We start from the raw sequence: 16,501 nt of genomic DNA, 5'->3' as shown, positions 1-16,501 counted from the left end.
ATAATCCGAATTTCAGAGTGATCTTTAATTTAAAATGTTTTGTTTATCTCTCTTTTTTTTTATTAATGGGCATAAGTTACAAATTAGTGATTTTTATTAGGAATTTTTTTTCTCAAAGAGACATATTTAATTAAATGAAATAATCAAGAATGACACATATATTCATCTCAGGAATTTTCATGTTAAATTTACATTATTTTCCTTGGGTGGCTTTTTTACTCTACCTTTCATATTCTTTTCTAGTCACCACATTTCTCAAATTAGATATCTGAGGCCAAACATGGCTTGGGGTGGCTAACCCCTGGTCAAGAAGAGTGATAAGATTCCTAGAAATCTTTGCCAAATAACTCATGGTACATGTATGACGATTGGGATGGTAGAAGCATCTCTCAAGGATAACAGATCCTCTTTTCTATACTGAGATTCAGACCACAGATCTATCATTAATAGACCTGTTACTTAGAAGTCAGGTCACTAGCAGTACTCTCTTTGCTCATGGGAACTTTTGTATACCTCAACAAACACGAAGAGATGCAGGGAAGCTTTGTTCCACAGACGTTCTCCATGGACAGTGGGACTAGAGGGATTATGTGGTGCCAGTATCAGATGGATTGGTATCCCTTTCCTTTAGCCCTAATTTTTCAATTAAATGACTCTGATTCTTTGCCTACTATTCAAGTTTACATATAGTAAGGGCCATGAATACTAACTAGCTGGCTCTTAGCGGAAGAGCTCAGTTTTACAAAAAGTTAAAATTGTTTGGATTGTTTTTAATGTGGAATTTGTACCTTTTTTTTTTTCTTTTAAGACCTTTCCAGCAACACAACCTCTAACATCAAGTAGCATGGAGGAGCGGATTGCAGAATTGAATCGGCAGAGTATGGAGGCTCGTGGAAAACTCTTGCAGTTAATAGAGCAGCAGAAACTTATTAGTCTGAATCTTTCCTCTCCACCAGTATCACCCATTCCATCACCTCTCAGAGCATGGACTGGTTGGTCACAAATTCATGATTTAAAAGCCAGACACATGAGAGTTTTTACTTTCTTGATTTTGCAAGTATATATTGAGCTGAAAGAAATTTCAAAGCATATATTTCAATGTCTTCAATTTCACATTGAAAGAAACAGACCTAAGTCTCAGAACAAGTGACAGAAATAAGACTAGAAGACCACTCTCCTGGTAGAAAGCTGTACCATGGTGCCTGCAGTTAATCTTTGGTGTCTAAGTTCTTAAGTTGCCTGATGTGTAAATGGGATTCATTATAGTGTATGATTCACTTAGGACCTATGCAGTGGCTAAGTATAAAACATAAGCATCAAAATGATAATTTTGAATTTCATCAGCAACAAATTACAAGTTATTTTATTAAAACCAATTAAAACATTTTTATTTGTAAATTAAACTTCCCATTCTGTTATTTTAATTAGGAGTGTGATAAACCAGAGGGGCTTCTGAATAATAGGCTAGTGACTGAAAAATTAGTTGTCATAATATTTACAAACAAAAGAGTATGGATGAAATGAAGTAGGTCTTAAGTTGTTCTTTGGCAAAAATTGAATTACTAAGAACCTCAAGGGATAGAGCTGTATGAAGGCTATAGAGAGACTAATTTTGGCCCCATATAAAAGAAGGTTCTAATTGTGAGGGATAGAAAATAATTATATCCTAAGTAGTACGTTCTCTGAGGTGTTAAAGAATTGGTGTTTCAGAGGTATTCATCTGTCCTGAGGCTGGTTGAAGTAGGCTATCTTTAAGGTATCTGCCAATAAGACTTAAATTTTTTTTTATTCCAGTATAGTTAACATACAGTGTTATATTAGTTTCAGGTGTACGATAGAATGATCCAACAATTCTGTACATTACTCAGTGATTACTTAGTGTGCTCTTAATCGCCTTCACCCGTTTCACCCATCCTCCCCCCCCCCCACTTCCCCTATAAGAGTTTTTCTCTCAGTTACAAATCATTTCTTTTTTGAAACTCCAGACCTAGAAAGCAGACTCTTGAAAATTACTGGAAAATGACAGATAATGCATTTCCCCAGGGTCTTTTCTCTTTGCTTATTCTAGCTTCTTCCTAGTTGTTCTTCATAGTCATGAAGTGGGGAGGCAACTTCTGATTAAATCACTCGATACGTTTGAACATCTACTACCTGCCACCCTGCTCTGGGCCCTTGGAAAACTGCTTCAAACAGGACAAATCCCTGTCCAGCATTATGAGATAATGTCTTTAGCGCTAAGTGCAATGAAGAAGAATAAGCCAAATTACTCTTAAGAATAATTTTGTAATTACATTAGACATCTTCTGTTTCAGTTGTTCTTTAAGTTTAAAAGTACTTTGTTTCTATTATCTTAATTAGTTCTCAACACACCCTGAGAGTAGACAGAGCTGGTCTTACAGCTTTTTGATACATTAAGTAAACTGAGGGAAAAGAAGTGATTTGTCTGAAGTTCTTAAACAAATTGGTAAATTTACAAACTGCATTCTTTTATTTTATTTTATTTTATTTTATTTTATTTATTTAACAGAGAGATTTTATTTATTTATTTGACAGAGAGAGAGATTACAAGTAGGCAGAGAGGCAGGCAGAGAGAGAGGGGGAAGCAGGCTCCCCAATGAGCAGAGAGCCCGATTCGGGGCTTGATCCTAGGATCCTGAGATCATGACCTGAGCCAAAGACAGAGGCTTAACCCACTGAGCCATGCAGGCGCCCCTAAATTCAGTTGTTTTCATTCCAGTGGTTATATCTCCAAAATACTCTTTTTTGATGATTTCTCCAAGATATTCCTTTTTAAAAGTAAAATTCTTGGTTTCATGGGTACCTTTATGCGCTGTGATGATAAAGATATAAATAATCATATGCCATGCAAAACCTCTTTTGTTTTCTAGGGTAATGGAGGGATATGTTGTACAATTAAATATGATTTCATTACCCAATAAAGCTCTTAAGTACTGATTCCTAGGAGCCTCTGTGAAACTGCCCAGGATAGACATTAAGTCTTTCATTAGTAGATAGTAAATATTTGTGAAGTGGTAATCTACTTGTGAAATATTAAAAATGAATACAATTATACTTGCCACTGGCTATATGAGCTCTTCAGCCAACTTTCCCCTCCTAAGCTAATGCCTTCAGGAATCTAATAATGTAATAGATTTAGAGAATTTAAAGTTTTATTGAATGACTTCAGAAATTTTCCTTTTTCTTTTTAATTTTTTTGAAAATTTTAGATAAGATCTTTGTGACAAAAATCTTAAGATTTTTAGGGCTAGCTCTTAATTTCTGTTTTTCACTTCCAGATCTGACATGATACCACTTGTCTGAAGATTCTGGCTTTCTATGAACTGGCATGCTACTGAAATGACACTAGTAACTAAAGTTTCTTGTCTCACAGTTCATTTTGAGAAACAAACAAACAAAAAATCCTCCAAGGGTGTCTGTGAGCCATAATGAAAATATAGAAAGAACCTCCAAATTTGTAATGTGAAATTTGCAGTAAGATAGAAATCAAGTTAAATTTTTATTTTATTTTAATGAAAGATAATGAAACTAATATTTATTTTTATATTTTAGAAGGAGGAAAGAGGACAATTGAAGTATCTATTCCAGGAGCTGAAGCCCCAGAAAGCTCAAAATGCAGTACTGTCTCTCCTACCAGTGGGGTAAATACCAGAAGGTAGGGTTACAATGTGAACAGTTACTTTAAAAAATAAAAAATGTGTTTCATTCTATTTGTGAAAAAAGAAAGTGCATAGTATCTAACTTAGGTTCAGACAGACTCACTCCTGTAGAGAAAATAAAGCAATTGGAGAGAAGAATTTCTGGGAAAAAAGAAGAGGAGTGAGGAATAGGCCTTAAGTAGAACAGTGTGGGTTGGCTGTTGAGAACAAAAATAGGATAATAGCACATATATAGAGCAGTTTATAGGTTATAAAATTAGGAGATAACCTATGACAGACAGGGTGGGTAAAGTGACCAGTAGCATTTTTCTCCTTTATAATAAACTGAAGCTTATTGAGCTACTTGAGTGGTTTGCTTAGATGGATCACATGGTTGGTAAAAGGTGGCACTGAGGGTGGATCTGGCTGTTCTGTCTCCACTCTCTGTACTTACCGCGACACTGTGCTGCTGTTCCAGGGCTCCTTACTCTTCCAGCCTTACCCCTGCCCTTGCACATTCATCTTCCCCCTTTAATGTTCAAAATGTTACAGCATGATACTTGGTGGTGGAAATTGTCATTATATACTCGTCAAAACCCATAGAATGTATAACAAAAGGGTGAGCCCTGATGCAAACTATGGATTTAATTAATAATGTATCAATATTATCTCATCAGTTGTGATAAATGTAGTAACCTGATGCAAAGTGTTAATAATAGGGGAAACTGTGGGGGAGATGAGAGCTATATTGGAGCTTTCTGTACTTTACATTTGGTCCTTTTATAAACCTAATACTGCCCTAAAAATGGAAGTCTATTAATTAAAAGCAAACAAACAAACAACTTAGGGTGGTAAAAATGTTACAAATAATTACCTCATTTAGACCTAACTCAGCCATTGCCAGTACTGAGATTTGTCAGTCTTATATAATTTTTGAAGGTTAATGATGATAGATCACATTCTCACTCTCTTTTATTTCTCATAAATAGATCTTCAGGGGCTACTAGTAATTCTTGTTCTCCATTAAACGCCACCTCGGGAAGTGGGCGATTCACACCTGTTAATCCAAGAACAAAGGTATGTGATAAAATATAATTGTGAAATGTGTGTAGGGGTCGGGAAAGGTGGCTGATTTAGTGATTTCCATTCTTAATTAGTCTTGTTATCCTACAGCTGACGTAAAATTCTCAGAAGAAAAGAATTCCTAATTCTTTACTCCTAATTCCTTTACTAGAAAAAAACCATTAAGCCATATAGTTTCTTTTGTGTTCTAAGGTAGCGAACGAATAAGGTAAAATTCAGTCGGATTTCAACATAGACTGGAAATCACTGGTTTCAGGCAAAGCATTTCAGTAATGCGACAGGACATACAGGCGTGCCTTGAAGTCCCTTGGTGCTTACTTTGGCTGTGTGGGATTGGGATATTCTGGGCCCAGGTCCACTTTTCTTGTCACTTTACCCTAGTGTGCTGTAGTTGAGTGTGCCACTGGTTAGAGAAGTTGCGGTTAATCAGTGTCATACATATTCTTCATGTGTTCTGATTTGCTGTAGATTGGATTAAGTAGTGAGTGCTTCAGTAAATATTGAGTATTTATAGCCCACATTGTTATTCTCAAATATCCCAATTGTCTAGCACTAGAAGATTTGTCCTTTGCTGTTTCTTATATCCTAAAAAAGTTTTTTAAATAAAGATTTACTTAATTATTTAAGAGAGAGAGCACATGTGTGTGCATACACATAAGAGAGGTAGGGGCAGAGGGAGAGGAGAGAGAACCTCAGGCAGATTCCCTGCTGAGTGTGGAGCCCAGTGTGGGGCTCCATCTCACAACCCTGAGATCATGACCTGAGCCGAAATCAAGACTCGGACGCTTAACCAACTGAGCCACTCAGGCGCCCCTAAAAAAGTTTTAAAGTAGACTGTTTTATATAATTTGCCCTTAGTCTCTGGAATTTAGTAACAAATTTAATTTACTAAGATCAAATAACTTTGCTATTTTAAAAATGTGTACCTATAGTTTGTATAAAATACTGGATTCATCTTTTATTTAAAATTTAGGTTTCCTCAGTCAATCAGCGGATCTGTTGACCAGGGGAATCAGTTATTTGGGAGTGGCTCTGTTAGAAAATAAAAATTGCCTGTAGCAGTTTAATTTTCAGTATCCTGTGATGACATAGGATAACTTTGATTCTATGTACTCGGTCTAAATAATTATAAACCTTGACTGGGCTCATGTTTCTGATTACTTTCTAAATCCATCTTGCATCTTTGTTCAACAGATGGAAAAACAGAATGAAGAAGGCTGGTTTGCTCTTTCTACCCACGTGTCATAAGTGAAGTTCGTTGTATAGAATTTGTTTTCAGCAGTATATTCTTGAGCTTCCACTCCCCTTTCCCTGCTTCTGCTTTCAGGTTTTCTTGTCCTTTTAGGTAAAACCTACAAAGATCTTGTAACTTAGTACTTATGGAACAAAGAATAAAGCAATTATTTAAATCTTGGATCTTTTCAAATAGATTTCCAACAACTAACCAATGTACAACCTTCTGTGAATTAAATTTTAATTATAGGGAAATTGAAGTTTTATATTCTAATAATTTCACAAGTATTGTAAGGTTTTGCTGAGTAATACATTTTTACCTTTATCATCTTTATTCAGGTTTTTTTTTTTTTTTTGTCTAGTATATCTTAAGTGATGTATTTTTTTTTATTTTTTTTCCTGAAGAACTAAGTTGCTTTGAATGTAACTTATAATAAAATGGCTCTGGGTGATTCAAGTCTGGCTTTCAGAAAAATTTAGCCCTCCCTTTGATTTCTTTTTGGGTAGGAAGTTACTGTTGTCCATGGCTTTTTCCATCAAGTGGAATGTACAGCTTTAAAAAGTAGGTGTGGGGGCATCTATTTACATTTGTTTATGCAGCTAAGAGTGGTTGTATATATTATAAAATTCTTAGATAGGCTTTAAATGTGAAAATGTCATCAATAATTGTAATGTACATCAAATAAATAATGATCAATAGAGCTTGTGTCTAAATGCAGTGACATTGATTTATTGGTATATTTAGCATTTGAAACAGAAATGAGTACAAAAGTTTGCTATCAACTTTCCCAACCCTGAATCTACAACACATTCAAGATTGTTTTCTCCAAAGCACATTGTTTGGCTCTCAGACACTGGCTTTTATTTTAAACTTCCTTTTAAAATTATCTCTGTCCTTTCACTGTGGAATGGGAATTCTGGTGTAGTGGGAGTAGGGCAGGGGAAACACATTGAAACTACTTGGGGAACTTTCTCAGACAACACTGTCCCTCCTCCTGAGTTATTCGTATTCTTTGAAGTGTCAAATGCAACTTTCATTTGGGCCTCTTCATTATGGTGGCAAAAATACAATTCTTCCCTGGTATCATTGATTTTATTTACATGAAGTCATCTGTATTCATTTGCATTATTATAGGTTCTTCCATCTGTAATGTACTTTTAAAAAACTTGGTGTTTTTTAACACCTGCCTGGAATATAAAGCCTGCCTGGAATATAAAGCCATTTTAATACCATTCCTAATATTGAAATGTCAAGTTTTCTTCTTGGTCGTGAATGCATTGTTTGTTTGTTTTTTTTAATTTTTTAAATTTTTATTTAAATTCCAGTTAGTTAACATGCAACGTAATATTAGTTTCAGGTGTACAATATAGTGATTCAACACTTCCATACATCACCTGGTGCTCATCACAAGTGCCCTCCCCAATCCCCATCACCCATTTCACCCATTCCCCCTACCGACCTCCCTGCTGGTAACCATCAGTTTGTTCACTATAGTTAATGGTCTGTTTCTTGGTGTGCCTCTCTGTCTCTTTTTCTTTTTCCCCTTCGCTCATTTGTTTCTTAAATTACACATATAAGCGAGATCATAAGGTATTTGTCTTTCTCTGACCGACTGACTTCTCTTAGCACACTGTTCTCTAGTTCTATCCACATTGTTGCAAATGGCAAGATTTCATGTGAATGTTTTTTTTTTTTTTTTAATGTGAATGTATTCTTTGGACTTAATTTCTCTTAATGTTCCTCAACTGGTTGGCTGTTTACCTTTTCCCCTTTTATTCCTTTAAACTTCAAAAGCCATGGATCTCGACTTCGGGAGCAAGGAAAAAATACCAAACCAGTTACCTGGGAAGTGAGCTGTTGGCATGACATTTATCTATCTGTCTGTCTATCTGTCTGTCCACCTGAGAGCGCGTGTGTGAGAGCACAAGCAGGGGAAGCGGCAAGCAGGGGGAGAAGCAGCCTCCCCAGTGAGGAGGGAGTTGGACGCAGGACTCAGTCCCAGGACCCTGGGATCATTACCAGAGCTGAAGCCAGACGCTTACCCAGCTGAGCCACTTAGATATCCCTTGACATGACATTTTTTAAAAGCTGCTTAAGGTGATTTAATGTGTAGCCAAAGTGAGAACTAGTGCTCATTGGCAATCTGTGGAACTGACATTTAAGTATCCATCCTGCTAATAATTGTTTTAATTGATAAACTTCAAAAGTAGGTTAAAAAAAATTCCCAAGAATAATAGATAACAGGGAAAAGAGCTTGCTCTCTTAGGCTTTCTAAAGCAGTGCTTCACAGCTTTGGTTGCCATTAGGGTCATATAGGGACCTTCTAAAATTCCCAATGGCCAAGTCTCACTCCAGACTAGTTAACTTAGCCCTGGGAGTAGGACAGAAACAGCATTTTAAGAAACCTCCTCAGATGATTCCAGTGAATAGCCAAGCTTGGGAAACATTATGAAGATATTTATTACCCCCAAATCATAAATTGGTGCACATTTGGTTTTAAGTAACACTACTTTGGGCCCTCTATCAGCTTTCAGAGCTGGCTGCACCAGTGGGTTTCAAAGTATGGCTCTGACCAGCAGTGTCAGGATCACCGGGGTACTTGTTAGATGTGAAAATTCATGGGCCATGCCCTAGAACCATTGATTAGAAAATGTCTGTTTTCTTTCTTTTTTTTTTTTAAAGATTTTTATTTATTTATTTGACAGAGATCACAAGTAGGCAGAGAGGCAGGCAGAGAGAGAGGAAGGGAAGCAGGCTTCCCGCTGAGCGGAGAGCCCATGTGGGGCTCGATCCCAGGACCCTGGGATCATGACCTGAGCTGAAGGCAGAGGCTTTAAGCCACTGAGCCACCCAGGTGCCCCTAGAAAATGTCTGTTTTAATAAGCCCCTCATGTGATTCTGATGCATGCTTCAGTTTGGGAACCATTGATCTTAGCATCGCAGAGGGGTGAACTCTGCTATATTTGATGATGTACTACAATTTGTATTCAGTTTTCTAGTCCAAACTCAGATCACTTCTATTTCTTGTGTTAGGACTCAAGTTTTTGGCTAACATAGGACTTCTCCAAAATGCCCCAGGGGTGCCTGGGTGGCTCAGTCCATTCTGCCTTTGGCTCAGGTCATGATCCCATGGTCCTGAGATGAAGGCCCAGGCTCCCTGCTTAGCGGGAGCCTGCTTCTCCCTGTCCTTCTGCCCCACCCTGCTTGTACGCGCACTCTCTCTCAAATAAATAAATAAAATCTTAAAAAAAAAAAATGCCCCAGAAAGCTGCTATATCACTTGCTAAACTTTAATAAGATTTGCAGTTTTCCATATTACAGCTTATCTAGAGAAACTAGATAATCAAATCCACAGTTAAGGATACAATCATTCCTATGCTGAATAATGAGATCATTTTAAGTTAGCAGAATTTAATAATAATTTACTGTTTCGTAAGTGCCAGGCGCTGTTTTAGCCACTTTTCATGATTTTAAGATACCTTTATGAGGTAGATACTGTTGGGTCGGCGGGCTCCGGGAGTACGGGAGGAACAATAGAAATGACCGCTGGGTCCCGCCGTCTTCCAGCCTCCTCCCGCCCCTTTTCCTTAACCCTTGATTCTCCCGCCAAAAGGATGTATGCCCAGGTCACGGCTCCATAGGTAACCCGATACCTATGCAGGAAACGGATAAAAGACCCCCCCCCCCCGCCCCGCCACTTCCCTCCCAGTGCGACTTCCCCCACTCCCCTTTCCGGAGTCGAGGAAGGAACCTCGCCGGAGGGTGCCCACCTCCTCCAGGTGCAACTTTCCTGGCTCCCCTTCTCCCGAGCCCTGAAACTTCGCCGGAGAGTGCCTTTAATAAATCTTGCCTTGTGCCTACCTCGCCTGGTGTCATGTTTATCTCGCCTATAAAACCTTACAGATAGTATTACCTTCTTTTGCAGATAAAGAAACTGAAGTACCAGGAGGGTAAGTACCCTCTCAAAGTCACACAACTTAGGCGTGGGGGCTCTGGGATGGGACATAGAAAGTCTTTGTACAAAGCCTACACTATGCTACCATCTTACAGTGACTATGGTATGCAAGTACAAAATCATAACAATAATAATAATTGTAGCTATCTTTATTGAGCTGTAACTGTGGTTATCTCATTAAAATCTCCAGTAAAGGGGCGCCCCGGTGGCTCAGTGGGTTAGAGCCTCTGCCTTCGGCTCAGGTCATGATCCCGGGGTCCTGGGATCAAGCCCCGCATTGGGCTCTCTGCTCCGGGGAGAGCCTGCCTGCTTCTTTCTCCTCTCTCTCTGCCTGCCTCTCTGCCTACTTGTGATCTCTGTCTGTCAAAAAAAACAAAACAAACAAAAAAACAAAACAAACAAAACACACACACACACACACACACACACAAACAACAAAATTTCCCATCTTAAAAAAAAAAAAAATCTCCAGTAAAACTGAGTTAGACACTTTTGAATGCCACCCACCTCGCCTTTACAGATGAGGAAATTGAGCCCTGGAGATGAAGTAAGTAAGTTGCCTAATGTCAGGGTGTATGAGGTAAAGCCAGGACTTGAAGCTCTATTTTTTTTTTTTTTTTTTTTTAGATAGTGAACACATAATCAGGGGAGAGGGTCCCGAGGGAGAGGGATAGAGAGAATCTTAATCAGGCTCCATGCTCAGCACAGAGCCCAATGCAGGGCTCAATCCCACGACCCTGAGATCATGACTTGAGCCAAAATCAAGAGTCAGATGCTTAACTGAGTCACCCAGGCACCCCCCCACCTTTTATTTTTTTAAGGATTTTCTTTCTTTAACAGAGAGAGATCACAAGTAGGCAGAGAGGCAGGCAGAGAGAGAGGGGGAAGCAGGCTCCCTGCTGAGCAGAGAGCCCAATGTGGGGCTCCATCCTAGGACCCTGAGATCATGACCGGAGCTGAAGGCAGAGGCTTAATCCACTGAGCCATCCAGGTGCCCCGGCACCCCTCTTTTAAAAAAATAATTATTGGACTCCTCCTAACTTACAAGAAATAGTTGATCCAGCACAGCTGCTAAGTCTGCAAGTATTGCCATCACAAAGCTTGGATGCAAATGCCAACTCTGCCACTTGGGCTGTGTCCCTGAGAGCATTATCTCATTTTTACATTTGAGAGTCAGACATGATATATCTTCTAAGGTTGTGAGGAGTAAGAGAGGTGAGTATATGTAAATATGTTAAGGACAGGACCTGACTCATAATAAGCATTCTGTAATGATGATTGCCAGTTTTTTGGTGCACAAATAAATACACTATTTCCTTGTGTTTCCAGATTTTTAAAGATACTACGTAGTGAATTCTTTATGGTTTTCTCAAGTTAACATTGGACTCAGTGCTTTAAATTTAGAGATGTTTCACCTGAATATGTTTGGAGGTTGAAAGAAAACATGTTGAGAATATTATTTGAAAATGTAACTAACATGCTGTTTAAAAATAAGTTTATCCTATGTTTTCTGACTTTTCAGACACCCTGGATATACCATTTGATAATTAACAGTAAAGATAATCTCTTAAATCAGGAGACTTTAAAAGTCAAGAATACTTGACTAAAGAGAACATTTCAGTACTACCAACAAATGCATGGGATAAAGTTTTTGGAAAAGCGTGTAACATGGAAACCAATAAACACAAAACAGAATACAGCCTTTTAAAAATCAACTTTATTGAGAAATAATGTATATATAATTAACTGTATCTAAACTTAAAAAGAATAATTAACTGACTTGTGGCAGCTGAAACTACCACCACAAGAAACATTTTGGTCATCTCCAAAAGATTCCTCCTGTCCCTTCAGTGCATCCCTCCCTTTACTCTAGCCCTGGGCAAAAACTGATGTGCTTTTTGCATCATAGATTTATCTATCTAAAAGGAATCATACAATTGTACTATTTTGTGTCTGGCTCTTTCACTCACTATAACTGAGCTTCATTCATGTTGTCTGTGTCAGTTTCCTCCTTTTTTTACTTCTGAGTAGTATCCGATTGTATGGGTATTTATCCACTTACTTGTCAATGACCGTTGGGTTTCTTTCCAGTTTCTGGCTACTGTGAGCATAGCTGCTGTGAATATTCACTGACAAGGCTTTGTATGGACAGAAGTTTTTGTTTTTCTTGGATAAATACCTCGGTCATGGAATGGCTTGGTTTAAGTTTAACTTTCAAAGAAACTGCCAAATGGTTTTCCAAAGTCGTTGTTCCATTAGATTCCAACCAGCAGTCTATGAGAGTTCCAGCTGCTGCATATCTCCCACATTGGGTGCTGGCAGTTTTAAAAATTGTACCCATTGTGGCGGGTGTGGTGTATGTGCATTGTGGTGTGCATTTCCCAGAGGACTACTGTGTTTGCTGGCCAGTCAGACCTCTGATAAGGTGAAGTAGTTAAAGCCCTTTGCCCATTTGAAAAATTAGGTTCTAAGTTTTTTTTTTTTTTTTCCCTCCTTATTCTGTTTTAAGAATCCACTATGCATTCTGGATTCAAAGTGCTTTGTTGCTTATTGCAACACTGTACCCAGTGTTTTTTAAGTTTTAATTTAAAGTCCAGTTAGTTAACATACAGGATAGTTATCAGTTTCAGGGGTACCAGGTAGCCATTTTAAAAACAACGTTTGGTAACCAGTGACTATTGCACCACAGAGCCGCTAAGGAGCAAACTGCTGAACCTAGAAATTCTGGGTAGGCCTCTACTTTGCGCACCCCGCATCATGAGACCAAGGATCCCACAACATAAAATCATTTCCGTGTAAAAGCCAGCGGAGATAACAGAGGCAAATAAACAACTCAATAAAAAAGCCTCAGGATGTATCTTTGCGGATGGTAGTGTGCAATCAGGGCCCCTAGGGGCCATTTTTTTTTATTGCCGGGCAGGTATCTAAGTACTCAAAAGTCATTTCGTTTATTGATATAACATTCTTGGGATAATTATAATAGTATAAACTGGATATAAGACTAAAACTAAAATGGGATAATAACCTGATAGAATATCGCGCTTTTCCGTTCGGCTCGAACCCGAGTCACGTGCCTAGAAACAGCCGGAACCAAAGTCCAAGGAGATTGAGAGTCCCAGGGCCTCCGCGGGGGGATTCCCCCCTCCCCCGCGCGGCCGCCTTCGGGCGGCGCATGCGCCTCACCGCCCATCCGGTTCCTCCCACCGGGAGGCGGGGTGCCGTTGCCTGGTGACCGCCGTAAACGGAGACCTGGGGCTGGCGCCGGGACTAGGAACGCGCGGCCGCGGTCGGTGCTTCGGGTAAGTTTGGAGGCCCGCAGCAGGGCAGTTCCCACAACTTCCCCCTCAGATCTGTTGGCGAGTCAAGGAGCAGTGTGCCCCACTTGGACTTCTCTTAGGCTGAACCAGCGTTCTCCAGGCTCGCTGAGACATAGTCCTTCATCCTTGGTACGAGTCGGTTTAACAAACGCTGAAGTGACCGGCATTGGCGGGCATAGAGCTAGACGTCGTGGTTACAAGGTGGACACGGTTCCTGCCTGCCAGGAGCTCCTAATCCGACTGGAGCGGAAGACAGCAGACCCCAGGAGTGCGAGTTAGACGGGTCTAAGCCAGAAGCAGGGAGTCTGGTGGGAAAGTGCCTGGGTTCTGGGGTCAAGCAAACCAGATGGCCCCACACTTAGCTGTGTGACACTTGTCAAGTTGACCCCTCTGCACTTCAGTTTCCTAATATCTAAAAAGAAAGATGATAATGCTTACTTCTTGGGGTTCTTGTTACTAATTAAATAGGATATTGCAGGTAAAGTCGGTGCAGAGTAAATACTTGTTGCATACAAGCAGATACAGTAGCATACACGTATTCGGTGTGTCCAGCCCATGGTGAGTTGTCCCACATGGCTGCTAGGACTTTGGAGGAGGTGAAGGGACTAAGGGGGGACAAGGAAAGAAGAAAGTGACTGGAGATGAGGGACCTCTGTGCCATGCCAAGGAACCAGAGTTCTTATTCTGTGGCATGAGGAGCCGTTTTAGGTTTCAAACAGGAAAAGTAGCACCCTAAAAGCTGTGTTTTGGAACTACAAGAGGCAGGGTAGAAATGGACTAGAGAAGGGAGAGACAAGGTGTGAGGTTGTGATAATTGTTCAGGTGAGATGACATAACCAGATGAGGGTGGTGACACTGGGAGTAGAAGGGAGAGGATGAATTCAAAAGGCTCAATGACTGTTCACTTGGCAACGGGGCATAGAAACCAACTGCATGGGTGTGCGAGAGGGAAGGGTTCAGAGCAATTGCTCTGTGTTCTCATCTGGAAATTGCATGTAACTCATTGAGTTATTTGGGGAAACATGTGAAACAGTATGTGCAGAATCCTTAGAACTGTGTTTGACACATGGTAAACATTCAAAATACACGGAGTATTATTATTCTTCGCACAGTGGTGTTTCACATTGTTAAGTAAAAACTGAGCATCTGTTTTATGTGACAGTCTCTGAGTCTTAACATGGTCAGCTCTGGCACACTGTGGAGATGGAGTGTCTGAGTTTGTGAGACTGAGGACCCTGGAATCTGGGGAATGAATCTAACTAATGTTGCTTTCAGGACCATTCTGCCTGGTTTCCAGCGAACCTCCTTCTAGCAACACAAGCTTTTGAACCACTATGTACTATGATTCTTTTTCCCTTTATACTTCCTCAAGGTTGACTCAAAACTTGATAGTCTACTCAGTGAGTTGGTTAACGGAATTAGCCATAGGGTGGATCAGTGGAGCTCAATCTAATAAAAGGACATTTAAGAGAGTTCACAAATAGCCTCCCAAAACTAGCTTGTTCAGTTGTATGAGATGGGACATGGTTGAGAACACACAAAGTGTGCTGTAGTCATTCTGGCTGGTTACAAACTGATTATGATGAGTCAGCATCATATGATGAGCCTACCACCCCACCCCCAGAAGATAATGTAATATTAGGCTGCCTTAAAGGAATACAGTGTTCCCAACAAGTAGAGTAACAGTTCATCTCTTTTGGAGAATTTCTGGATCCCTCAAAGAAGATACAAAATTGGGAGGGATATTCAATGCATTGGGAATGAACTTCTTGAGCTGTCAGGATGCTGAAAAGAGTTGAAACCAGGTTGGTGAGGAGTAACTGAAAGAATTGGGATGCTATAGCTGGAAAAGAGAGGATCTAGGGAGAAAAGTAAAGTAGCTACAATTACTTGAATGGTTATAGTACACAGGAAAACTTGTATATGTCCCCAGAAGAACAAAGGCCAAGTGGATGTAAGTTGCAGGGAAGCAGATTTCAGCTTAGTATAAAATAACTAAGAACTAGAGCTGAGCATTAACAGAATGTGCTTACTCACTAACCTGAAATTTTTGAATCGAAGCCAACTGATCATCTCTTGAAGTGTTCCTTCATTTGTTCATTTACTCAAGAATGAATAAATTTATCCCTTCAACCATTTTATATACTGACTTTCTACGTGTCAGGCACTGCTCTTAAAGCTCTACTGTATTAACTCAGTGAGATCTCAGAACAGCTTTATGACGTAGGTACTTTACAGATGAGAAAACCAAGGCACAGAGAGGCTAAACACCTGTTTAACACCTCACAGGAGGTGTAAGAAGGAGAGCCAGGCTGTAAGCACAGACAGGCTGACTCTAGCCAGTTCTCAGCCTGACCAACACACTAGACTGCTTTTCTAACAGTGCTAAGCTTAATGTTGTAGATGTGTGACTCTCACTGGGTGGGAGGTTGGACTAGATAAGACCTCTTTCAACTGTCTGAAGATTCCATGGTCACATTTATTGAGCTCTGGCTGTGTTGGAGAGAATTTGTAGTAATTATGGTAAGAATAACAACAGTTTTTGAGTACCTCCTGTGTTTTTTATGTAAACCCCTGGTCCTTAAGCCCAGCTTTTTTTTTTTTTTTTCTTTTCAGCGTAACAGTATTCGTTGTTTTTGCACCACACCCAGTGTTCCATGCAATATGTGCCTTCCTTAATACCCACCACCTGGCTCCCCCAACCTCCCACCCCCCCCACCCCTTCAAAACCCTCAGGTTGTTTTTCCAAGTCCATAGTCTCTCATGGTTCACCTCCCCTTCCAATTTCCCTCAACTCCCTTCTCCTCTCCATCTCCCCGTGTCCTCCATGTTATTTGTTATGCTCCACAAATAAGTGAAACCATATGATACTTGACTCTATCTGCTTGACTTATTTCACTCAGCATAATCTCTTCCAGTCCTGTCCATGTTGCTACAAAAGTTGGGTATTCATCCTTTCTGATGGAGGCATAATATGGACCACATCTTCCTTACCCATTTGTCCGTTGAAGGGCATCTTGGTTCTTTCCACAGTTTCTTAAGCCCAGCTTCTTATCTTTGGTTGCACAAAAGAATTACCGAGGGAGTGAGAGCCTAAGAATGGTATGCTATGAAAGTCGTCCAGGTGATTCGAAGGTGCAGCTGGTGTTGAGAACTATGGGTATAAAAGGTCTCATTTAATACTTAAAATGACTCTGCCAGACAACCTTATTTATCACCCTCATTTTACATATAAAGGGACTAAGAGTTAAGGGAT

The 16,501-nt window shown here is 39.9% G+C and overlaps 2 protein-coding genes across 4 annotated transcripts in view; both read left to right on the top strand.

Moving 5' to 3' along the window:
• Nucleotides 1–6,688, top strand: part of SPICE1 (spindle and centriole associated protein 1) — a 125,085-nt gene extending 118,397 nt beyond the window's left edge. The window contains exons 15-18 of one of the 3 annotated variants that reach the window (XM_080812264.1): nucleotides 809–992; nucleotides 3,571–3,673; nucleotides 4,646–4,733; nucleotides 5,934–6,682. In XM_080812264.1, coding sequence (XP_080668390.1) covers nucleotides 809–992; nucleotides 3,571–3,673; nucleotides 4,646–4,733; nucleotides 5,934–5,987 — 429 coding nt within the window. In that variant the 3' untranslated portion in view covers nucleotides 5,988–6,682. Of the gene's footprint in view, nucleotides 1–808; nucleotides 993–3,570; nucleotides 3,674–4,645; nucleotides 4,734–5,933 lie in introns of all 3 variants that reach the window. The other 2 variants (XM_080812265.1, XM_080812266.1) reach the window with 2 other exon arrangements.
• Nucleotides 6,689–13,170: 6,482 nt separating this feature from the next.
• Nucleotides 13,171–16,501, top strand: part of CFAP44 (cilia and flagella associated protein 44) — a 167,528-nt gene continuing 164,197 nt past the window's right edge. Inside the window, exon 1 of the mRNA XM_080822400.1 lies at nucleotides 13,171–13,227. The gene's annotated coding sequence lies outside the window, so the exon portion shown is untranslated. The remainder of the gene's footprint in view (nucleotides 13,228–16,501) is intronic.

This window comes from Martes martes, assembly GCF_963455335.1.
Source record: "Martes martes genome assembly, chromosome: 1".
Taxonomy (NCBI): Eukaryota; Metazoa; Chordata; class Mammalia; order Carnivora; family Mustelidae; genus Martes; species Martes martes.
This window is presented reverse-complemented; position numbering and strand designations above follow the sequence as displayed.